Below are 23671 nucleotides of genomic sequence, written 5' to 3' on the forward strand. Positions count from 1 at the left end.
CAATTCCAAGTCTAGTGATAAACGCAACAACATGTTGCATGTCCTTCATCGCGGACATTGATCTTTGCGAAATGCGCTACGATGATTTTCTATTGATTCCGATATTCGCGTCGCTTCGTAAATCACGGCGAAATAATATGGAGGATAGAGAAAGAAACGTAAGAAAGTAAAGATCAATCGACCTGACGGAGCAACGCGTTACAAAAGTTATCGTTTTCTTGTAGCGAAACCCGGTATATAAAAATGAAGGACAAGTACTCGAGAAATTCATCAATTCTTACAATCTCGATATATTTACACACTTCTTTCTCTAATATAATAATAATAAAAATTTTTTAAAATTATCTATGTTCGATTACAGGTGTACATAAGAATCAGCTAAATCGTATGAGTTGAATAAATGAAGAATCAAGTACGACGCCAAAGCTTCAGTTTCCTGGAGTGACTTGTTAACGTTACTTCCAGGAGTATCTAAAAGAGACTAGCGATGAGAGATAAAGATAGACAGATAGATAGATAGATAGATAGATAGAGAGAGAGAGAGAGAGAGAGAGAGAGAGAGAGAGAGAGAGAGAGAGAAACAAACGTTACGTTAGGTATTATTTATTTCACACACCACTGATACTTTAAAAATTACTCCATTCGATAATCGTGAATTTTTTTCTGATCACCTTTTGCTTGTCCATGTTCTGTCTACGCACGAATTAATGTTGTAATCAAGTAGGGATAAGAACAGAGAAGAAAAAAAGAGGAAAACTCGTCGACCTAGAATAATTCACAACAGTTAAGGGGATGCTGGACTGCCTCTAAAACTTGATCGGGATCGATAATATAGAGTCATTCGTGCACATCATTAATTTCGTATATATTTCGTATATATTTCTTTTATAGATTTGGAAATTTTTTCCAGAATTAAAGTATACATATTAATATCAATCTGTGAATTGGATTTTATATCGAGAACGAAAATATTTTTCATATTACTCTACTTATCGACTTCTTCCGAATCCGCACTTACACATACATATAAAATGTTTAGATACATTATTTACTTATACCAAAAGCTTCTAGCTCATTTCTGAAAACACATGATTATTCTTTTCTGTAATGACAAGGATGCATAACAGTTATTTTGTACGTATAAAGTCTTTAAAACTTAGTGCTGCAGACTAAAGTCACGAGACGACTGCACAAAAGTATAATTTTCTATTTTGTTTTTGTTTTTAGCATGAAATTATCCACCCTTTGTTATTGTCTATATCTATACACTCTATACTTTAATTCTGGAGAAGGATTTACAATTATATGAAATCAATTAAGAGCAAAGCGTATTCGAAAATAATTAGCGTTCAATTGGTAGAACAAATGACTCCAGTATCCCCTTAATATAAAAATTGTAAGACTTACGTTCGTTTTTTTTTTTCGTATGTTACTATAGTAACAGCATGCTATTCTGCAAACGAAGAATATCAAGGGCCAGTGAGTTTTACACCAAAATGACATAGATGAATGGCAGTCGCTCTTTCGCTCATTGTTCTAGGTCTTCGGAGTGATGTAGAGTACAGGCTCCGTCGTTTATACACGCGGAAAAACTCCCCGATTTTTCACAAAAAATTAACTACGATGCTTGGTCAAATACTGGGAGGAGCATCACGTTAGTTGCGGACTAGCATCTACAAGCAATAAAACACCTATGCAACAACTTTCGTTAATAAATACGTGAACAGAGCCGTTAGATTAATTTATATAACAGAGAATATAAAAGTTTTGTTAACTTCAAAACAATCTAAAAATAGAAATTTTGTAAACTTTAAAAACCACGTTTAAAAACCACATTGGTAAACTCTAAAAATTGCTGCAACGCGAGGGGAAACAAAGAGATGCAGGGGGAAAAAGGACCGATACATACCTAATATTCTTTTTTAAATATACAAAGCCGTGTTTTAATGCGCGCGCGCTGAATAAATTAATTTCGTCGATTTCGAATGCAAACGCGAATCGAATCATGGACCATCAACAATCAATACTTAGGCTGCTACGTTCGCTTAAGCGTAAAAATCAAATCTTTTCTCACATTTTTTATTTTTTTTTATCTAAGGGTCAGATCTGTAGCATCGTAGGAAAAAATCCCACAGAGTTATAGATGCTGCCATTGAGTCGGCATTAAATTGTTCGAGGACTGTTCGAACGCACGGGTGACGGACTCGTGGATTCCATGGCCGAGCCATATATGGTGCAGCCGCTGGTACTTCTCGTGGCAGAGATGCAACGGATTACCGCGTCTTAAACCCTGATCCGTCTCGCCGTATTCGTCGAGATAGGGCGGGCAGACGAAGGAGCCGCGATTGGGCGTGCGCAGGAACAGAATCTCGCATTCACGTACACGTAGAAATATACCGACCCCGTAGCCGCACTTGTTCGCGTGGAACGTACACGCGCCCACTTGAGCCTTGTTTAGCTCCACCTGGCAGCAGTAGCTTTGTGAGCATAGCATCTCGCCGCACACTAGGCACATCGTCGGATTGCGCGAGTCCTCTCGATCGCTGTTCGGACAGGTGAACTGGGATATCGAGTTGATAAGCTCACTGTAATCGTCCGGTAACTCTATCAGTTTGTTCACCTTCAACGGATCCTTAACAATTGACACCTTTTTCTCGCCCGACATATGATTCCAGACGGTAGAGTGTCTTCGCCACACAGCCATTAGTTTCAGAGTGACCTCCAAATGAGAGTAGATTAAAGCGTCACATGTAGCGGGCAGTCCCAGGTACTGACAGAGTTTCTCGTAAGTATCACCTTGCACCTGCGTTAATTCGACCAGTGGTGGTACGTCGGTTACATAATGAAAGTAGATAGCGCAACATCGGAGGAAGGGTCGACAGGCAGCCTCCACCCGTCGCCATACATCGCTGGCTCTTTGTTTGTCGTAGTGCACACCCAGAATGTGGAACAGGGCAAAGTCCATTTTGCTTTCAACGTTCTCCTCCTCGTTGTCGTCGTCCTCCGTCTCGTGACTGTCCAGTTCCATCGCGTCGGTGAAGTCGGATGTGTACAGGATTTTCGCTATGTGACATAGGAACACGAGTTTGAGCACGTGCGAATCAAACACGTCACCTGTAATGATGGGCGGCGGTTTCGGAGGACCCTCGTCAGCCTTCGTGTGAAAGATGCTCGGTAGCGAATTAAGAAGCGGCACCAATACTCCAAACGGATCAATGTCGAAAATACTAGGTCCGGTGGACGGTGCCTCGATCAACATCGTTAGCAACCACGCCGCGTGTATTTTGATTTGATCGCGCTGTGACCAGAGGTTCGCGCGGTTTGAGAAACTTGCGCCCAAAAGGGCCGACAGTCGCACGAGGCTCTTGACACTGTCGCTTTGTCGGGAGGTCATAGCGCCCAGCAGCGGTTTGTCCTGATCGCGCAGCAGAAATTCTATCGCGTGAATCGTGTACGACACTGACTTCCAGGCTAACAAAGGCATCTTCGAATCACCATCGAAAGTACCGAATCCCTTGTACGTGTTGTGCGCAAAAAGTGAAGCATACATATTGATCGTGGCCTCCATCCTGCGCGCGAGATGTGGCCCGGATCGCGAATACTGCATCTCAAACGGTTCCCAGGCGCTATCCCCGAGTTGTTGAAGGAGAATCGTCATGGGATTGACCATTTTTTCATCCTCCAACCCAGCGCATTCCTCGTCCTCATCCTTGCCGAATTTCCTGTTCGGCTTGCACTCCATCGTAAGCGCCATCACCTTCAGCCACGTCTCGAAACTGATGTCCGGCTGAGGTTCCGGAGTTGGTTGCAGCACTCCCAAGGGCGGGACGAGTACGAGAACGGTATTGCTGAGGCACTCGCATAGCGGACAGAGATACTCATGGTTCTCCGCGTCAAAGCTGGCTTGCTGCCGTGATCTGTAGGGTCGCCGGTTCTCTTTGGCGAGCACGTTGTCGACGTAATCCTGCCAGCAGCGAGCATGCATCACGTGACCGCATGTACTCGTGTGTGGCGACATGCCCAATTTCGCCGACAGGTATAGCGGATCAGGCTCCTGAAAGTCGCCATGACGCTGACACAAGACGGTGGATTGCTGAACGAACGCGGCCAATACCATCGCCGAGCCGCTTTCCGTCGAGGTCTGATCTTCTTGGCACAGGATACACGTATGCATTTTCTGCTCACAGCACCTGCTAGTCTGATTGATACCAACAGCGATTGGAGTACCTTCCTGAGACGAGGCCTCCGTCAGATCCATGGCGGAGCCGCGATCATTGGTTTTGGTGCTGGGATCCAAGCTCGCTTCCTCGAATAGAGTGGCGTTCTTTTTCATGAAATGTTTCTGCATAGCTGCCATTTGCGCCATGATTTTGGCACGCTTCTGAGCTGCCATTTTCGTTCGCCATTCCTTGTCCGTTCCTTTATTAGTGTTAGCATCAGTCTCGCCCGCTTGCTGTTGCTGCTCGGGTTGAAGAGACACTGGACTATTCTCTTTCCCACTCAAACTGGCGACTTGACGATACTTGGCCAAGACCCATGTGAGGAGATCCTTGTGAGCGTCCATGCGTGGACTGCTGCTTAGATTCTCCAGTAACTTATAAATCTTCCACTTCGCTGCTCGCTCGGGGAACGCGAGAAAAGGATAGTAACCGGATTCCTGTTCCTGTAACGCATAGCCAATTAGATACAGCACCTTGTGCACCTGCGGTTCAGAGAAGCTTCTAGCTACAAAATTGAGCGCGCGCTCCAGCACAGTCTGCATAATGTGGAGCATAACGTCGCATTGTAACAGATTCGCGACCAAACTGAACGATTCCGTCAATCTAGGTAGCTTCGGCGGCGGACAACATTCCAGTTCTCCCTGAGCTTTTCGACGCTTCCGTTGAACCTCCTCCGACTTGCTGTGTTCCTCTTTCGTGTAATGATAAAAGAATACGTTGTACTCCGAATATAGGTTCGGATTGAGTTCGTACACTCCCTTCGCTGACGTGTTCACTGGCTTTTTGAACTCCGCTACCTCGTGTATCACCCTTTCCAATTCGCTTTGGATATTGTGCACCACATCTTCTGGCAATGTCTTGCTCAATTCCGAGTGTGAGAGAGGTTTTATGCACAGCTGCTGTATGATCTCCTTTTTAAGACGATCATCAACGGTCACCTGACCGACGCCGGGAACGTATCTCTCGCCAATTATTGTGATGAGCAAGCCCAAAAACTCCTCCACCAAATTAATCGTCTGCCGCATACTGTCTTCCTCTGGATTCTTCAAGGCAGTTACCTCGAAATCTGGCTGCACCCAATTAAGAAGATTAAACCTGTTTAGGACGTGAATCAAGAATTCATTGCTTTCTATCAGCGATGCGCCGACCTGCAACAAAACGATATCTCGGTCAAGCATCTCGCTACGGCACTTCACATTGTGATAAAAGTACAGTTGATTCAGCAGAGAATAGCCGTTTCGGCGCCACATGCCCGCGTGCACTTGCGAAATCATCGCCTGTGCCGTGAGTACAGGTTCGATAATCTGTTCAGGCGTCGGTTTCATCGGATTGTTGAATTCGGATGACTGAAAATGTAAATTGTATTTCTCCAGATGTAGAAACAGACCGGCGAGGAACCTCGAGAGAGGTAGGTGAATGGAAACTGGCTCGGATGCCACGTCGTATTGCAGGCACGTCGCGCTATGATTCGCCAGCTCTCGCACCTGGCTCGGCGGTTGCTCATTTCCTTGTTGTTCATACAGCTTTTTCAAAAGCGATATGAAGGATTTAATCAGCACCACTCGGTCCGAGCTGCACCACTCCAAGGCCAACGTGATGACCGGCGACAGTTTTATGTGTAGATTGAACGCAGATTCCCATTCCGGCTCGTACTCCATGTGTTGTCCGACCTGTCGAAGCACTGCGTCCATGCACTGCATGTTGGAAAGGAGGTTGAACAGTAGCGAGAGACCTTGCAAGAAACCACGTCTCAAGTCGTCCGTCCACTCTTCCGGTTTCGCGCTCAGCAGGTACCGCAGGTCGTAAAGTATGTACTGCGCCCGCTTAAAAGCATGGTGCGGCATGTTCCTCTCGAATTCTAATTTTCCCGCGGCGTTACATCGCCGGGAGCTTTCAGACATGAACGTGGTCAACAAGTTGAACAGCGCATCATGTTGCGCGATGAGCAAATGCGCCAGGGTCGGCACGGTAAACAATTGAACGGAAAGCGAGACGATCGAAAACGAGTGATCGTGATCGTCCTTGATGAAATCTTTCATAACAGATCCATAATTGTAAGTAAATACGATGGAAAGTGCCTTTTTACTCTCGTACTCCATGAGCATACCATAGATAAACAATCTATGCCACGCCGTTCTGGCGGATTTCCATAACTGCGAATCTCTAGTCAGTATGCCCTCGACGACCGACATGTCGGGTAGCTTCGTGTTGAGTGCAATATTGCTGAACAGGACGCGGAAACCCTCACAGTGACTTATGAACTGTTGCAACCAATTGAGCAGTCTTATGGCGAACGTCTGATGAGCGACTATGTGAGCATGGAGGACGAGTACCTTGAGCGGCCGATTGCTGTGTCTGTATGTGAATTTCTCGACCTCACCGCGTAATTCGCTGCAAAGCCGAAATATCGAACATTTGATCACAGCTCTGCCTTCCCTATCGACATTGGTCACATACTCCACGGCCTCCTTCTGCGAGCACTTGAGGACGCGCGTGAGCATGTTTATCACCTGATCGAAGGTATGATGCTCGTCGTTAAAGAGCACAGTGCAGTAAGTATCGAAAGTGTCCAACTCGTTGGGGGCGAGCGAGTAAAACGTCGTGTCCCTGATACAGAGATTCGTTGGTAACGCCACGGTATACCTCAGCGTTAGCAGCTCATAGCAATAGTCCAGTAACGCTTCGAAAGCCACCACCGCTCTCTCCGCGATGTCACCGGGTAGCTTGTTGCCGCGCGATTCCTTCGACTGCGTTCCTATGATGTGCGTCTCGCAGAACGGCTCCTTCTTCCAGGCTTCCGTGTCGCCGCAGTCGCAGCATCCGCCTCCGTTGGACGTTCCCATTTTGTACTTGTGATTGCGATGAGCCGACTGCTTGAAACAGTCCACGCAAAGCACGCACGTAGAGTCCATGCCACACTCCCTGCAACTATATGTCGGCTCGCCCATTTTAAACATTCTGCCGCATATAGACGGCGGATTGTCCATTTTACTGAGCTCCTTAAGAATCACCTGTGGATCTCCGCCACAGATAAATTCTTCCAGAGTCCGGAGAAGCATCCTGTTTGCCGTGTCCTCGTCGATGGTCCACTCTAGACAGTTGCCGTCGCGTTCCGGACTGTATATCTTTGGCACCCAAACTCGCCAGTACTCTCTGAAGTTGATACTCGTCAATACTCCTTTGTTCATCTTCTCTGTCCATACATCCACGCATCGTTTGTCTGTGTCCGGGAATATGGGTCGCATCGAAGCGAGACTTATCTCTTCCAGGACCAGAGCTGGTTGTTGATTTTCTTCTGTACTTTCACTATTCATTTTGTCTTGTTTAAACTTCTCATGCAATGTATACTAAAACAGTAAGCAGAGAAAACAATTATTTACAAAGAGGAGATATGTTGTCGGAGGAAAAAGATAAAGATATCATAAATATGTATACACAAGTATACTAACCAACAGAATATATACAACAGAAGCGATTGTCGTCCAGGCAAGTGCGCATCTTAATGCGTTTTTATATTGTTAATTCGGCCGATATTTTACTTCGGCCAAAACATGGCTATAACTTTTTGATAATTTGGTCTTTCGCCTAAATAAGTTCAGATAAGTACTTTTGACAAATTCCTATTGCACAAACATCACCATCTCCTCGGCAGATCACAGAATTAATCTGAAAGCACAAGTACATTCATTGTGAGTTCAATTCAAATTACATTTAAATATGGTGCCTGCACTTTTAAATATCGCCAGAATATCTGTCGCGGATTTAATGTCCATCTATATAGCTACACACTTGTATACATACACACAAAGGAAACGCGAGAACCGTAGCCAAAAGCGCGTTAATGCATATCGTTTTACTGCGTTGCAAGCAGCACGCGTGTATGTATATACAATATATACGTATACATGTCCGCGATATATCTCACAGATTAGTCAACGTGACAAAGCGCGAGGGGGGGGGGAAGAGAGAGAGAGAGAGAGAGAAAGAGAGATTCTTTTTTTAAACGTCAAGCGAGGAAACTTTTCGAGGCGACGAGCCTATTTTTGTCGACGGGGACACTCACTGTTGTCAACAAGCGGGTCAAGGTTATTAAAAGGTGCACCGTGCTATCACAGGCTCTTTGTTCTCTCCGTGAACAATTAGATTCACGACACCACCCGCGACGACGGCGACGATGACGTTTTGTAGGCCGCCTCCACGTCGACTTGACGTGGCCAGACGACGTGCCGTCCGATTATCACCCTCGCGCGACACCGCAACCGCACTCCGCGCGGCCGCGAGCGTTGACACTTCGCGACGAGACGAAACGAACGATTATCCTGCGCACAGCTGCTCCGGATGCGACGATGCTCCAAAATGGCTCGTGATGAGTCGCGAGACTCGCGAGCCCTGCCTGCGCGATCTGGGACTACGTGAACGCACGAGAGAGGATCACGCCAGTGTGTCACATCTTCGGGTAGCCTTTCACCTTCCACGCAACTCTGCACAATCACTTTCCTCCCTTTCTTTCCGCCGACGTATAAATTCAAGAATTTTAAAAATTTTACATATTTTGTCAATTCTCTAACTGACATTAATAAACTGACATTTTGTAACTGGAAAAACTTTTATTGAAAATTACATTACAGCTGTTGCTATCCAGCTGCTTTGTGAATTTTTTTATAGATAATCTTTAAGCCAATGGCGCGAAAGTGGGAAAATTTAAGTGCGCATTAAAAATTTTCTAGAGATATTTTAGGTTGCCTATCTTTTTCGTAAACTTCTCCTCTCTTTCAAAATTCTCTAGCTTAGCGAAAAAAACCTAAATTTGAGTTTCTAAAATTCCCTAGATCGATGATGTTCGGCTGATGCTTGTTTACGCTCGAGCACTTTACACGAATCTACAAAAGTTTTCTGCGTTCAAGTTCGTTTTATTTCTCGTCACGGTCTTTCCTGTTGTTGTCTCGCTGAGGTTCTCCTGGGTTCTTCTCCGTTGCACATCACTGTCCGACATAGGTGTAGTGGAAACCGCCGCAACCGAGATTCCTAATATGGCTAGTGAGAAGAAGTCAACGAAGACGTCGTCAAAAAGAGAGAAAAGTGCGGAGGATATACTGACGGAGTTTCAGTCGCTTCGGGGTGAGCAGCGGATGCTGGCAAGCAAATTGTCCGAGATGGAGATGGAGTTAAACGAACACAAGTATGAGTTCGCCTAACCTATAAACTTACACTCTTCCCTTTTTCACTCTTGACAATCGCAAACATGAGGGAGACTCGCGTTTTTCTTTAGCTTTGCGAAATACAATTGACACAAGAAACAGCAGGTCGTCAAGTACGTTAAATGACGATTCATTGCTGTCCCACTAATATGACTGATATTTTAGAATTGTTATCGACACATTAAAGAATGTGGATCCAAAGAGGAAGTGCTACAGGATGATCGGTGGGCTTCTGTGCGAGCGCACAGTGGAGGATGTGATGCCTGCTCTGGTGACGAATAAAGAACAGGTGTGACCTATCACGTCAATGTTACTTTCTCTTCATTTAGGTACACGCAATTAATATCTAAATGTGTTTTCAGTTGATGAAAGTGATAGACGCTCTGAATGACCAGGTGACAAAGAAGGGAATTGAGATAAACGAGTACAAGGAGAAGCACAATATCAGAATTAGAGGGCAGGATGATTTGCAGCAGCAAGAAGAAGACAACAACAATAAGGAAGACAAGAGGAAGGCAATTGTTGTGAATCCCATTGATATTTAAGCATAATAAATATAAGCATTTTTTTAAATATTATGAATTAAGGTATATTGTGAGATGTATGTGGAGTTCAGGTTTGAAAGGTAACTTTTGTGTTGAGCGCATTTTTAAATTAGCTATCATGTTTATTATGCAATCCTGATGTATGCTTGGTACTTTGCAATACTAGGCTCTACAAGTGCATTTTATAAAAAAAAAGAATAGTTTGTAGGTGGACATCCTACAAAAATTTGACACAATTCTGTAATGAGGTCACATGTATCTCTGCATCAAAAATAATAATGTAACGTTCGTATATTTGTTCACTCTGTTTTTCATATTTACTTTTATATTTGTTATTAAAATTAAACATTTTGCATTATTTCAATTTATATGAAAAGGGGATCTTATGTTTATAAGTGTTTAAATATAAATCGCAAGATAGAATAGCAAAAATAATTTTAAAAAAGAAAAAAAACAGTTGTGACGCATCAAAGTATTTTTATATTGGCTTTATAGCGACTTGTATTGGCTTCGAGCACGAAGGTAGGGAAGAATCTAGGCACGATTGAAAGTCGCTCGAAATCGCTACTTATATTCTCGCGCGGAATCTGCTAAACGCCGCGCACGCGGGGGGGAGGCTAATATCGCATAGGGAATGATAGGGAATTGTGACGGCACACGTGCCGCATGGTCAAACTAGGAACTCTGTCGCGATCGCGCGCGCGGCCGTACGCAGGAATTCCGATAGGAGACCACGCGAATTTATTTTTCCGCTCCCCGGAGACGGACGTACGGGTGCGTTCGGATAGTCGTCCACGCGGGGCCCTGTGGCGCGATGTGGTCGTCCACGCCACGCTGTGTTTTACTGCGCTAGATTCGGTTATCTCGTCAGCAATCGCCCGGTCAGCAGCGTCGACCGGCAGGCTCACGTGAGACCGCCTGTACCTAGGTCAGCGTGCCCATTGGCAGTGTGACATCGTAGTCCTGCGAGCTTGGTGAATGTCGGTGAATAGTGAACGACGTGATGGCGGCGTTGTTGAAGGTTAGTGGAGTCTAATAAACATAAATTCCTGCGTAAAAAAAGAGACAATTTCGTCTGCGACGAACTCTGTCCTGAGCGAGGGTCGGTGGTTATCTTTCGCCGGGCCGTCGCGATAACGGGCTAATTCCGACGATGCAGGATGGTCAGCACCGATGTTCGAACTGCTCCGCGATTCAAAACTTCTTTTTTTTTGTTTATCGCATCGACGATCTAACTCGCGTTGCGGCGGTTCGACAACTGATGAAATTAACACGTTGAATATATGATTAAATGTTTCCTGGAAACCTAGGATCGCCTTTCTCACATCTTGAGATGTCACTCATTTATCACGATTTAACTAAAAAATAACAATTGAATAATTTGAAACATTCAAATCAAAAAATTTTGTTTTTTAATTACATCATTGTTGTAGCAAAGTCATATCTCAATTTTTTTTCCATTGCTCTGATGTAGTATTGATATTTAGGATAGGACACAAATGACATTCGAGGACAAATGGCCGTTGATGCGTCCAATCATATTGAAACTCCTCAAGCAGGAATCAGTGACACATGTGGAATGGCAGGAATTATTTTACTCTGTTCATGTATGCCTATGGGATGACAAAGGACCTCCCAAGTTACGTGATGCTCTGCAGGAGGATATAATGCATTTTATACAACAAGCTCAACAGGTAAGACAACAAGTGAGATTTGTTTTCAGATAGAAACCAAGATTAAACATCTTCAATGTACTTTCCTTACATGTCTTGAATAACCAAATACGTTGCAATTTTTGTATAGAGAGTTTTAGCACATCAAGAAGAACAAGCATTGTTAAAAGCATACATCGCTGAGTGGAGAAAGTTTTTTACCCAATGTAATTATTTGCCAACACCATTTAGACAACTAGAAACGTATCTCGCAGGAAAAACTAGTTCTGGCGCACAAAAGAAGAATCAGCCTGATGACATTGTTAGAAAGGTGAAAGACTTAAATGCCACTTGATATAATTAATATCTTGTAACATTATGTAACCTTGCATCTTTCCATTGTACAGCTGATGTTAGACAGTTGGAACCAAAGTATATTCAATGAAATAAAGCAAAGACTTCAGGATGCAGCTATGAAATTAGTGCGAGCTGAAAGAAATGGTGAGGCGTTTGATTCTCAACTTGTTATCGGCGTCAGAGAATCTTATGGTAATAAATGAAGCACCTATCTACAATTTTATATATATAATATTTAGGTTTTTTTTAAATAATATAATGTTGCTTTAGTGAATTTGTGTTCAAATCCAACGGATAAGCTCCAGATATATAGAGAAAATTTTGAGGCAGCATATATACAAGCTACTGAAGCATTTTATTGGGTAAAATCGCCAGAATATCTGTCTAAACATGGTGTAGAAAATTATATGCGCTACGCCGATGCGAAATTGAGAGAAGAGGAAGCGCGCGCTCAGAAATATTTGGAGCCAAATACCGCGAGTATGCAGCGATTAACGGACTGTTGTGTGAAAGTGTTAGTCGCGTCCTTTCAGTCAGCGATACTCGCAGAATGTCCGAAAATGATTCAACACAATCAAACTGATAGTAAGTAATCACTAATTCCTAAATTTATGAATCCTAAGTTTATAATTTGACAAGTTTACTAATAAGAGTAAATAATTGCAGAACTTCGTCTCATGCTGAAATTAATGGACAGAGTGGCGCCCGACGGTGTTACGCCCATGTTGAGAAATTTAGAAGAACATATTGCGAGCGCAGGTTTAGCGGACATGATGGAAGCTGTAGACGTTATTACTCAAGATTCTGAAAAATATGTGGAAAGACTGTTAGATCTTTTCCATAGATTTTCCAAGCTCGTTAAAGAGGCATTCGATGATGATCCGCGGTTTCTTACAGCACGAGATAAAGCTTATAAACTTGTTGTGAATGATGCCACGGTATTTAAATTAGAATTGCCTACTCGGCAGGGCTCTGGAATCGGTGGCACATCTGTTTTAAATAATAGACCTATTACTAATAACAACGGACTAGCCGAATCGAAGTGTCCGGAACTCTTAGCAAATTTCTGTGATATGCTTCTTAGAAAAACACCACTCAGTAAGAAACTAACTACTGATGAAATCGAAAGTAAATTGAAGGATGTGGTCAGTATAGAGATATCTATATCCATACAAGTTGAAAATGAAATCTTGTTCCTAATGAAATTTATTCTCTATCGCATTTTTATTTTAGCTGTTGGTACTGAAATATGTTCAAAATAAGGACGTATTTATGCGTTACCATAAAGCGCATTTAACTAGACGGTTAATATTAGATACAACAACGGATTCAGAGAAAGAAGAGAATATGGTAGATATGCTTCGTGAAGTTGGTATGCCCGCAGACTTTGTTAATAAATTAGCTCGTATGTTCCAAGATATTAAAGTATCTCAGGACTTGAATCAACAATTTAAAGAACAATGTCGAGCTGCTATTGCAGATAGTATAAATATTAAGGTAACTACACATGTCAGTTTTTTATAAATGCACATATTCCTTATTTAATATTTAATTTCCTTTTGATGTTAAAAAGAAAAAGAAAACGGTTGTAAAAAATATTTCATATATACATCTTTGAAAGGTATTTCAAAATATTAATCTATTATATTTCTTGCAGATTCTCAATGCAGGTGCATGGGCCAGAGGTAGCGAACGTGTCACTGTGAGTTTGCCACTTCAGTTGGAAGATTATATTCCAGAAGTTGAAGAATTTTATAAAAAAAAGCATAGTGGAAGAAAATTGCAATGGCATCATCACATGTCGAATGGCACGGTACTTTATACTTTTTAAAATTTCTATTCGTGCTTGTAATACTCCGAAACATGCTAATTCTAACCTTTTATGCAATGTGATTTCATGATATATGGTTATTTCAGATAACATTTGCAAATAAAGTGGGACGTTTCGATATAGACGTAACAACTTTTCAAATGGCGGTGTTGTTTGCTTGGAATCAACGACCCAACGAAAAAATCTCATACGAGAATCTCCGGTTAGCTACCGAGCTTCCGGATCCCGAGCTAAGACGGACTCTGTGGTCTTTGTGTGCCTTCCCGAAGTTAAAACGGCAACTTCTTTTGGTGGAACCACATGCCGCTACTCCGAAAGATTTTGCGCATGATACGAGATTTTGGGTTAATCAAGAATTCGCTATTGTGTTAGTATTTATTCTAGTACGCAATGAATGATTGTATTTCTAAGACTGTTATGGACAATATAACACATACAATTTATCTTGAAAATAATATTAAATTATTGTACAATTATTCATTGTGATATTTCAATGTTAGAAAAAATGGCAAGATGCAAAAGCGGGGGAAAATAAATTTGATAGGACGTCTTCAATTATCAACGGAACGTAGCAGAGAAGAAGACAACCAATCTATTGTACAGCTCAGAATATTACGAGTTCAGGTATTGTATAAACTTGTAAATAAAGTCGCGCGATGAGATATATAGAAAAATATTGATTGATATTCCACTTCAATATAATAATTGACTATGAATAATTCTCATTTTTGTGTGATTATAGGAAGCTATTATCAAGATCTTAAAAATGCGCAAGAAAATAACCAATGCGCAATTACAGACCGAATTGGTGGATATATTGAAAAATATGTTTTTGCCAAGTAAAAAGATGATAAAGGAACAAATCGAGTGGCTCATCGAACACAAATATATTCGAAGACACGACGATGATATTAATACTTTTGTGTATATGGCATAACACGGGATTATATATACATGCGAAATTTTTCGCACACACATTCTGTGGTTAATATTATATTTTTATAAAAAAGGCTTTAATTTTCTCATGTGTGAGAATATGTTCGAGTCCATCATGTTGCGCGATTATGTTTCACTTGTTTTCTTACAGTGCAGTGAAAAAAAAGAAAGGACAATATATTATTGCAATCGTGAGATAAAAGTTCATAGGACAAATGCAATTACCTCCACCCAATAGTTGCCGACTATTAAACGTGAATAAAGTGAAATGTATAGCAAAACTGAAGAAAGTGTCGCAATAATAATAAGAAAGATGTACAATATCGTACCACACAATGAAATTAGCATTTATCGTTTTATTTTGGGCATCGATCTATATTTCTAATTAGAGAACAGAAAGTGGATAAAATTGAAAGGAGAATTATGTATGTATATACATGACATTATACTTTATCACTACTTTAATCGTTTATATTTCGCTAAAAAAATATTCCTGAAGTGTTTATATATTTTTTTCTTTATATCCGTACTTTAAATTTGTCAAAAGCCTTTGTTGTACATTATTAATACGCAGTAACAATTTGGCACTAAAAACATCGATAGATCCTTGCACAAATCTGAACGACAGTGCACGTATATATGTACATTGCATTAAATTCAATCGTAAACAATAAAAATTCGCATATACTTGAATAAATATATATGTATACTATATAATGTTTTACATACGGATTTACTCATCACTAATTAGATGTGAAACTACTGCAAAACATTCGTTCGGACATTCTTTACACGATAACATTCTCTTGATTTAGCCCTAGATTTTATAATCAAATTTGCGGACGGTGTTCGAAGAGATTCATAATTTTTATTTTCAGAATAAACACATTTAAAAGCCCAACAAATAACGTCATCTATATTGGCCTACAATATTTTAATGCATATAAGCATGTATACCTCGCAATACTAAACTTGATTTTAATGGTGATAGAAATGTGTGTATTTGTACGATGATTTTTTTCTACATCTGAAACAATTACGATAAATCGTCAGAATAAGTCAGAAAAAAATAGTTATTTAAGCAAATAATAACGACGGTTATATGTATAAAGCTTTTATATAACTTCAATAAGTGAAAGACGAGTGTAATGGTATAAAATCTCAATGAATTAAACGACAGAATATTTCATAACTGTGTACAATACGTCCTTATCGAATCGATTTTTATTTTACCTATTATTATCGTTATTATGCAAATAAATTTCACGCGGCAACAAGTAGCGCTTACATATCAGGCTACATAGTATGTGTATATAATACATATCAGAATTTTAACGTAAAATAAAATTTATATTTTCTTCTCTTTCATACAAATCATTTGTACATTATTTTCTGTGGTGTAATAATTATTCGTATATTATTTGTTTAGGATATCTTCGGAATTGTTCGATTAAAAAAAAAACAAATTAAATAACGTGAAATGGCTTTACACCATTTCATCGCCAGGAGAATGTAAACGGTAATCACACTATACAAAAGTAAGTAGTGCTATAAAGTATTTATAAATATTCAACAATTATTTTTAGGTCACAGATCTTGCAGGAATACGTATTTTTCACGTACAGAACAATATATACATATACACAATCATCACACTGCCTCGGCGTAAATCAGTAACGCTGATATGATCACATACGTCTCTCTAGCTTATATTTTACTAACTTAATCTTCTTAAATAGCAGAGTGATAACAATAAGTTTTCGTAAACTTTATTAACAAGAGACCATAGAATTGTAGCTTTTTAGGAGAGCATGTAACGTTCAAGCTAATGTTATCTAGCTTTCTATAGAAAACACAGAACGAAGAACACGATATTTTTAGAATAATACATTCGTATACACATACATATCACATACATAATAATGCCATATATTTCCGTAGATTTTTTGCATGCACACAAAACGAAAAATTCAGCAGATATATCTTGAAAGAATTTCCTTAAGTGAAAAAAGAAACACATAAAAATACATAATAAAAAAAGAACCATAAACTCGAATTTTTTGATTCATTTCATTATTCTAACACTAGTATCATTTGTGAATTTACAACAAGATTGTTATGCATTACGTGCTGTTTAAGAAATACAAGTAATACACTGACATGAGAGGTAGAATTGCAAAATCTCTGAATATATTTCCAACGATTCTTGTCATTGCATTAATCGTTAGCTTTATCAGATTGGACGCAACTTCTCACGATATGCAATTAGTAACACTGAGTGAGAAAACGTGGAAACAATATAGGCCAAATTTGAAATTTCTCCAATTTCCCATTATGTTTAAGGCTACAGTCAACTTGACGCTACAAACGCTTCGAAGCATTCTTTGATTGATCAATTCTTGTTTCGATTGATTAGTCAAACAGTTCGAAGTATTTATAGCGTCAACTTGACCACAGTCTAAGAGATGAACCACAACCAAACACAAATTCTCAATGGATAAACGCAATCGAATTTTATATCTTGATCGATATAACAACGGATATTTATAGATTGTTAGTATTTATAGATCACTGCTATCCGCAAAAAACTTGGTAGGTATCAGACATCGCATCGTTGTCTGTATCGTACCGAGCTGTAATCTTTTTCAACAACATATTACTTTCGTCAATTGGGTACCAGTCGCGCAATTAGTTTTAAATTACAACTCTGACGTAATACTAATTTAAATCGCTTATTCGCCCTTTTACCTCAGCTTGTATTTGGCTTTCAGGGCATAAAAATGAGATAAATGTCGTGATCCGAGATGCGGAATAGAAAAAAAAGTATTAGTGTTCCGGACATCGCGTGTGTTGAATGCGAGCCGTACTTTTCGTTGGATTCGCATTTTCGCAAACATGCACAACTATGCCTGGCTGTCCTGATCCTCCTGGATGTATCTCGTGTGTACCGCCTAAAATATTAATAATTTAGCTAAAATTTATGTAAAAGAACAAGAGTGGCGAAGTTTGAAATATAAGAATTATAGTAACCTGCTGATAAATTGGCTATAGCAGCTAATAAATCATAATTAACGAGTGGTTCTTCTTCTTGACGTGGCTCCCAACCGACTGGTGGAGAAGCGGGAGGAGATATAAGAAATTGTTTAGTAAGTGCAGGTGGTTGAAGATGTTGATCCTCCATATCTACAAATTAATAGATTTATTTTGAAACTACTTTTGTAAATACTTTCTGTACTTTATTAATTTTATCAGTGTATAATCATACTTTAATTCTAAAACCTTACGACAATTACAAACCTATAGGCGTCACTGGTTGTGCAAAGTAACAATTTATATCAGTTTCCCCAAAATGTGATTGATGCAGCTGTATTCTTGCATTTGCTGCAGCACTAGGGGAATTATAATTTACCCTCATTCTTCTGAAGGATCTGAAGTACTGAAACGTAGCATCTTCTCCAAACTGTTTGAAAAGGTTTTCTATGGCCGACTGTAAAGACACAGCATACAATATGAAACAAAGTTCTCTATTACTTTGCAGTATATCTTATATAAAATGATTATTACCTTTAAATCATCGCACTTGAAAACTCGAGGATCTACGTTCGTAACGATTACAGAAGTTGGTAGATCTTCGTCATGAATCAACTCGTCAATCGATCTAATATTTGTGTCATCTTCACTTTCTCTCTCAAATTTGAGCTCTAATTGTTCATAATTTGGATGCAAGTTTGGTAAGCCATCTACTTCGTTAATTATTATGTTTTCAGTGTCTTCTAGCTCTTCTTCTACTATATCTCTACTGCTACGTTTCTCCTCCATTTTTATTTCCTACTCTGTATTTATTGAAAATAGAAGAGAATTATTAAATATTAAGATAAAATTTAAGAATTGTATAAGAAAACAATTTTAATTCCAATATGTATATGAAACTGAATAAAATAAAAATTATAATCGATATTTATTCATATTTATAAATATTGAATGTTTACGAATGAAAATTAAATTGTTTATTGACAGAAATATTATTCAATTAGTAGAATCAAGTATACTTTACACAAAACGGAAGATATCTAAGTTTTAATAAGACTCTAAAATAATAATTGACTTTATGTGCAAGTAATTTATGTTCGTCGAATCACACGTTTTGATATGACATATTAATAATTAATGTAAGAACGGCGCGAATATAGATTCGTTTTATCGACCATGCAAGTATTTCATTCTCGCCACGCTCCGATGTTATCATGAAAATTGTTCGCAGAAATATTCATTATTTTACTGAAATTTTTCAAGTAACAGACAGTGCCAGGCATCTCACTTACCTCTTGACTCGGCAACGAGGAAGAGACCGATCTGGATGTTGTCGAGGCGCTGTTTCGTCACGGATGTATTTACGTTTCACCGTGTACGCAAAGTTTATTCCATCTTGGCGAATCTAGTTTAGTCACCGCGTCGCTTCGACATTGACATCCCTGTGTCCACGTTTCACTGTCGACCGATGTGTGGCCTTCTCACCGATGGTGTTTGCTATTTCATCACCGCGACGTAGCCGCGCGTCATCGTTGACTTTCAGAGCAGCAGAAGCAGCGGACAATTCGCGCGTCCCGTCCGTATCACGATCCGATCGAATGCCATAGTCAGGTTAGGTTAGGTTGCATGTAGGAGCCAAGAATGAAGCTGTTGAAAACCAATTGGACAATATTGCCTAACCTGCTTTTCACTCGAATATGCTAGTCGATTGGCTGTCAAACGGGGAGTTTCTAGAAATTCCTAGAGAAGTTCCATAAATTTTCTATTCGGCGACCAATTAAAATCTCCGATAACTCCTTAACATCCCGCAGCGTGCTGACATTTAAATTTGAACTGCTTTTACATTCCAATTGTTATCAATAGCGCAATTGTAAATGTTTTCTTTATTTAATAATGTTATTATATGTTTTAACGCGTAGACTGTACAAATATGTTGAGAGGTATATGTAAATTTTAATATTTACATTTTAAATACATGCACATTATGCCATGAAAAACTTTATAGACTGCGAATTAATATTTTCTTTATTATCTATTTCATATAGATAGGATTGCTACATTCCTATAGATAGGATCTCGATATATATTGCACACAACATTATTTTCTTAAATTATTTAACAGCTAACGAAATTTTTATCGCATGTATACATAAGTATAATTTTCTGAGTGCCAATATGAGCGACCAGATACATTTTTAATTTTGACAATTAACACACTGGTCACGTATATATAAATGCTTTAAATATCATAAATAATAATTATTAACATAGATAATAAGTTGCTATACTTTAGCAATAGCTAATGCTTGGCATTAGCTCAACACGTCTTTGAGACATTTTTATATATGTAATATCTTTATAATCTGAATTGAACGTTTCTGTATTTAAACCTATAGCTTATAAAAAAATATATAGAAAAAGATTGCACAGTCTTTTTGTTATAATACATGCACACTAGTAAAATATGCATTATATGCACATTATAATTGCGAAAATTTTCTCCCTTACATTATTAATTAAAAAATTTAGTTTCACTAAAGCATTGACTAGGTCGAACGTAACGATTAAAGTAATGCCTGCGGCACTAACGATTCTCTGCTTTCAGAAAGAAATCGTTCGTACCTACATAGTATTGATTATGATAAAATCAAATTACATACGAATCGCATCGCATATATTATCTCGCACAAACGTAAAAGTTGCTTGCTAAAAAATCTCAGACATGTGCAAAGCGAAGCAAGCATACACTGATATGCCAGATTAATCTCCTTTTTTATAGTCATTTATCCATCCGTTGCACGATATTTAATACTCAATGAAATGCATTGCTTAATAATAGATAATTATTCTGTACTCCTCTTTTTATCTAACGATTAATACTTTACATTTCACACAACGGGATTTGTACTTGAAACAAACGCAAGACACGTACATGGATGTCATTTAACTCGAACTTCGTCCACACATGTCTATCGCAATTAAAATTAATATCACCGTGACGAAAAAAAAGCATTTACAAACGGCCTATATCGTTGCACGTAGAAAGTCTTATTGTAGCACGCAACCGCTTGCGTTTTTCGGCTCCTTGCTACTTTGATGAACTGCCTCTTCTTTAACTGGCGGCAAATTCTGCTCTTTTTCCGCTTTCGCCGCCGTTACACCACTTAATACCTCATATGTACCCAAATTCCAGATAGGATTTGGTGACGGCATTTGAAAATCGATAGGGCTGACTAAGCCGTAAGTAGCTTTGGTATCCAAGGTTGGAACTTCTCCCGGTACCGTATCATGGTATCTAATATTTAAATCCAGATTAATCATACATTTCTAAATGTGATCATCTCACTGAAATTAATAACAAATTTAAGTGAAATAATTACATTAAACCGTTTTCTCGATTACATTTATCGAGAGTGAGCTTCACTATAGGTGCTAAACGTTTAAATACGGCGTGTTGATCCGGTTTCACGCGAGGTGCAGGTCCGTTAGTTTTCCCGTATTCTTGACAGAGCGCTTTCGCCTTCTTTAAACACGAATCACTTTCCTGCATCGCTCGTATCGCTTCGCCGCACTTATCCATTGCCAACAAGTTTTCACCGCAATAATTGTAAGCCTAGGAAAATTAGCGCACGAGATTGTAAGCTTACAAAGCAATAAATAATAACAATTATTCTCAATCGCAATGCATAAGTGATCATCAATCCTTACAATCTTATCTTTATTTTTATTATGTATCTGACTTACGTAAGATTGATAAAATGCTGACTTCAGCTCCAGATATTTCGTCCATTGGGCAATTATTTCTGGTTTGAATGGACGAAGAGTATTGGCAGCATCCAGAAACAATTTGCTAGTTTCATTGGCTAAAGCTGATATCAAGCTGGAATTATGTTTGAGTTCTACTGCTCTAGCCACTGTCACTATAAAATATAAAGAAATAATATAAGCATATTTAGATAAATTTATTAATATTATATTCATGTACAAATTCTTGTACCTTCTTGTGCCTCTGCCGTGCATTGATTAACGTATGCATTTAGTACCCGAGGATCTAAGTCACTTCCCAAAGGCGGTGGATTAGCCAACTGTGGCAAAAACTCAGTCTGTACAAAGGTAAATATTCCGGCAGCTCGTCTTAACATACTGTGTACTTCTTTAGCTTCATTCATTGTTATGCTGTAACATGTATAGTAATAAAATAATAAATTATAAATAATTAAAAAATAGTGCAATTGTTATTTAATTCTTTTCTTTTGTACTTTATATAATAATAAAAGCTAAGAATTGTTTAAAAATTTTTTAATTCAATTCATACGTACTCATCTTTTGCAGCAATCATTGCTGCATGCTTCATAAACCAAAGGCCTATGTTGACGCTCATGTTAGCTGCTTCATAAACAGAATCGGTGCTGGAGCTTTAACAAAAAAAAATTTAATTATAAAAACTTAATATAATTCTAAGATTAATTTGGAATTATTTCATTAAATATTCTTTTCATGATTACAATGTGCCACCACCAAGTAATGTGTGTGTCCACTTGAACACAAGGATATTTCTGAGTTTGCTAGGATTTGGTCTGCCAACATGTTGTGCCTCTTCCTCAGATGGCTTCACTTCCCATAAAAATCCATACAGCAAACTTAGGTAACTGAGAAATGCAGGCTCTATCGTGTCACTAGTATTGTTTGCATTTCTGATCAGTTCCAAAAGTCTGGCTCTTGACAGTTTTAGATCACTAAAAATACGAATATCTCTTAACAAAAAGGATTTTCTTTATCTTTTAAAGAGATTTTTTTTTATATAAAGAAATGCGAAATTATCATTTCTAATATTTCTAATAATTAATATTATAATGTAAATGTTAATGGATTTTAACAATTATATATTCACGTGACAATTATCGGACCGCATAGCCTGCGGCGGCCTAGAAAAATCACCGTCAACAAGTGGCGACCGCAAAAATGCGCAGTACATGATTTATGTTAGAAATCTTTTAACCTGCAAAGCTTCCTGGTAGCATCCGTAGCATTGGCGACTTTTAACTCGAACTTCTGATTCGTAGTTGCTTTCAGTACGTTACGGTGAAACCAGTGCGCCATTGCGTCGCCCGAGTTTCGTGAGAACCACGTTCGACGATCGGAAGCTCCGATTCGACCTCGGGCGGCTCGAGCTTGCCACTTTTGACAGATAAGGTAAAACGGAGGAACAGCGTCGCAATCGCCGCGCAATGAAAGAGCTACTCCGCTTTCGACGGAATGAGTCACGTGTGCCCACGCGTAGTAATTGATAGTAGCATGAAAAAAAGAGTAATCAATAATTGAAGTGGTTGGAATACTTGGAATCACGACCAGTAATCGTATAATATTTTTTTATTTATATTTAAACTTTTTAAAAAAAGAATATTAATAAAATACAAAATCTCTATCTTAATTATTGTATGCTATTTATATCTTTTTCGCATATATTTCCCTAGCTATATATTAAATTAACGACTACATAAAGAATCGCAATTTCAAGAAATTCAAGTTTAAATACAAAAATATCACGAAAATTGATAAAAGCATCAGGAGAACATAATCGACAGGAGATGCATACTATGATCTAGAATTAATTCTAAAAATTCTTCAAACTTTATTTATTACAGCTGTTTAAATTACGTTCTAACATTTTGCCCATTTTTTGAGATTCTAATTTCTTTACTATAATTTTACATTCCTATAACATATATATATAATATATATTTGAAAGGTTAGAAATTCTTAATTGATATTTTTCAGTTCATAGAATTTTAATTAACGGAATGAGATGAGGAAGGTATTCCCCTTAGAATTTTATTTACATCAACTTCTATTTCAATTACATTTACTCTCTCTGTACTTACAAAAAATTAATTAATTAAAT

General features: G+C 38.8%; 6 protein-coding genes across 7 annotated transcripts in view; 3 read left to right on the forward strand and 3 right to left on the reverse strand.

The window, feature by feature from the left end:
- Positions 1–272: 272 nt before the first annotated feature.
- LOC105828326 (E3 ubiquitin-protein ligase UBR2) lies at positions 273–8420 on the reverse strand. Its single transcript, XM_012666595.3, has 3 exons — positions 8284–8420; positions 7670–7886; positions 273–7567 (listed from the first exon to the last, which is right to left on the reverse strand). Exon 3 carries the CDS (start codon positions 7532–7534, stop codon positions 2138–2140), a length of 5397 nt encoding a protein of 1798 aa, XP_012522049.1. The 5' UTR covers positions 7535–7567; positions 7670–7886; positions 8284–8420; the 3' UTR covers positions 273–2137.
- On the forward strand, positions 8286–10257 carry LOC105828328. The gene is made up of 4 exons (XM_012666598.3): positions 8286–8676; positions 9050–9399; positions 9584–9707; positions 9781–10257. Exons 1-4 carry the CDS (start codon positions 8395–8397, stop codon positions 9961–9963), a joined length of 939 nt encoding a protein of 312 aa, XP_012522052.1. The 5' UTR covers positions 8286–8394; the 3' UTR covers positions 9964–10257.
- A 123-nt stretch (positions 10258–10380) lies between these two features.
- On the forward strand, positions 10381–15436 carry LOC105828327 (cullin-5). 2 transcript variants are annotated; one of them, XM_012666597.3, is made up of 12 exons: positions 10381–10984; positions 11451–11657; positions 11767–11946; positions 12023–12164; positions 12243–12557; positions 12639–13117; positions 13206–13469; positions 13630–13785; positions 13890–14170; positions 14304–14427; positions 14546–14787; positions 14891–15436. In XM_012666597.3, the coding sequence occupies exons 1-11, from the start codon at positions 10967–10969 to the stop codon at positions 14738–14740; spliced, it is 2361 nt and encodes a 786-aa protein (XP_012522051.1). In that variant the 5' UTR covers positions 10381–10966; the 3' UTR covers positions 14741–14787; positions 14891–15436. The 2 variants fall into 2 exon arrangements, with proteins under 2 accessions (XP_012522051.1, XP_012522050.1); XM_012666596.3 differs by having other exon boundaries at positions 14546–15436.
- LOC105828330 (protein sarah) lies at positions 15270–19395 on the reverse strand. Its single transcript, XM_012666599.3, has 5 exons — positions 19062–19395; positions 18304–18572; positions 18037–18226; positions 17770–17922; positions 15270–17690 (listed from the first exon to the last, which is right to left on the reverse strand). The coding sequence occupies exons 2-5, from the start codon at positions 18556–18558 to the stop codon at positions 17566–17568; spliced, it is 723 nt and encodes a 240-aa protein (XP_012522053.1). The 5' UTR covers positions 18559–18572; positions 19062–19395; the 3' UTR covers positions 15270–17565.
- A 376-nt stretch (positions 19396–19771) lies between these two features.
- LOC105828340 (BRO1 domain-containing protein BROX) lies at positions 19772–22903 on the reverse strand. Its single transcript, XM_012666612.3, has 7 exons — positions 22769–22903; positions 22275–22505; positions 22089–22184; positions 21767–21945; positions 21514–21689; positions 21150–21382; positions 19772–21064 (listed from the first exon to the last, which is right to left on the reverse strand). Exons 1-7 carry the CDS (start codon positions 22867–22869, stop codon positions 20818–20820), a joined length of 1263 nt encoding a protein of 420 aa, XP_012522066.1. The 5' UTR covers positions 22870–22903; the 3' UTR covers positions 19772–20817.
- The window catches only part of LOC105828341 (lactoylglutathione lyase), a 4019-nt gene continuing 3185 nt past the window's right edge, over positions 22838–23671 (forward strand). The window contains exon 1 of the mRNA XM_012666614.3: positions 22838–22962. The gene's annotated coding sequence lies outside the window, so the exon portion shown is untranslated. The remainder of the gene's footprint in view (positions 22963–23671) is intronic.

This window comes from Monomorium pharaonis, chromosome 10 (genome assembly GCF_013373865.1).
Source record: "Monomorium pharaonis isolate MP-MQ-018 chromosome 10, ASM1337386v2, whole genome shotgun sequence".
Lineage (NCBI taxonomy): Eukaryota > Metazoa > Arthropoda > Insecta > Hymenoptera > Formicidae > Monomorium > Monomorium pharaonis.

What these genes read in the sequence shown, in the direction of transcription:
- LOC105828326 (XM_012666595.3), bottom strand. Translation starts at nt 7,534, where the DNA reads ATGAATAGTGAAAGTACAGAAGAAAATCAACAACCAGCTCTGGTCCTG.
- LOC105828328 (XM_012666598.3), top strand. Translation starts at nt 8,395, where the DNA reads ATGACGTTTTGTAGGCCGCCTCCACGTCGACTTGACGTGGCCAGACGA. An exon ending in ATGGAGTTAAACGAACACAA is followed by an intron (nt 9,400 to 9,583) that starts GTATGAGTTCGC and finishes CTGATATTTTAG; the next exon opens with AATTGTTATCGACACATTAA. An exon ending in TGGTGACGAATAAAGAACAG is followed by an intron (nt 9,708 to 9,780) that starts GTGTGACCTATC and finishes ATGTGTTTTCAG; the next exon opens with TTGATGAAAGTGATAGACGC.
- LOC105828327 (XM_012666596.3), top strand. An exon ending in AATCAAGAATTCGCTATTGT is followed by an intron (nt 14,171 to 14,303) that starts GTTAGTATTTAT and finishes TTTCAATGTTAG; the next exon opens with AAAAAATGGCAAGATGCAAA. An exon ending in TCAGAATATTACGAGTTCAG is followed by an intron (nt 14,428 to 14,545) that starts GTATTGTATAAA and finishes GTGTGATTATAG; the next exon opens with GAAGCTATTATCAAGATCTT.
- LOC105828330 (XM_012666599.3), bottom strand. Translation starts at nt 18,558, where the DNA reads ATGGAGGAGAAACGTAGCAGTAGAGATATAGTAGAAGAAGAGCTAGAA. An exon ending in TCAAGTGCGATGATTTAAAG is followed by an intron (nt 18,227 to 18,303) that starts GTAATAATCATT and finishes GTGTCTTTACAG; the next exon opens with TCGGCCATAGAAAACCTTTT. An exon ending in TATAGCCAATTTATCAGCAG is followed by an intron (nt 17,691 to 17,769) that starts GTTACTATAATT and finishes TTAATATTTTAG; the next exon opens with GCGGTACACACGAGATACAT.
- LOC105828340 (XM_012666612.3), bottom strand. Translation starts at nt 22,869, where the DNA reads ATGGCGCACTGGTTTCACCGTAACGTACTGAAAGCAACTACGAATCAG. An exon ending in GCTACCAGGAAGCTTTGCAG is followed by an intron (nt 22,506 to 22,768) that starts GTTAAAAGATTT and finishes TCGTATTTTTAG; the next exon opens with TGATCTAAAACTGTCAAGAG. An exon ending in CAGCATTTTATCAATCTTAC is followed by an intron (nt 21,383 to 21,513) that starts GTAAGTCAGATA and finishes TAATTTTCCTAG; the next exon opens with GCTTACAATTATTGCGGTGA.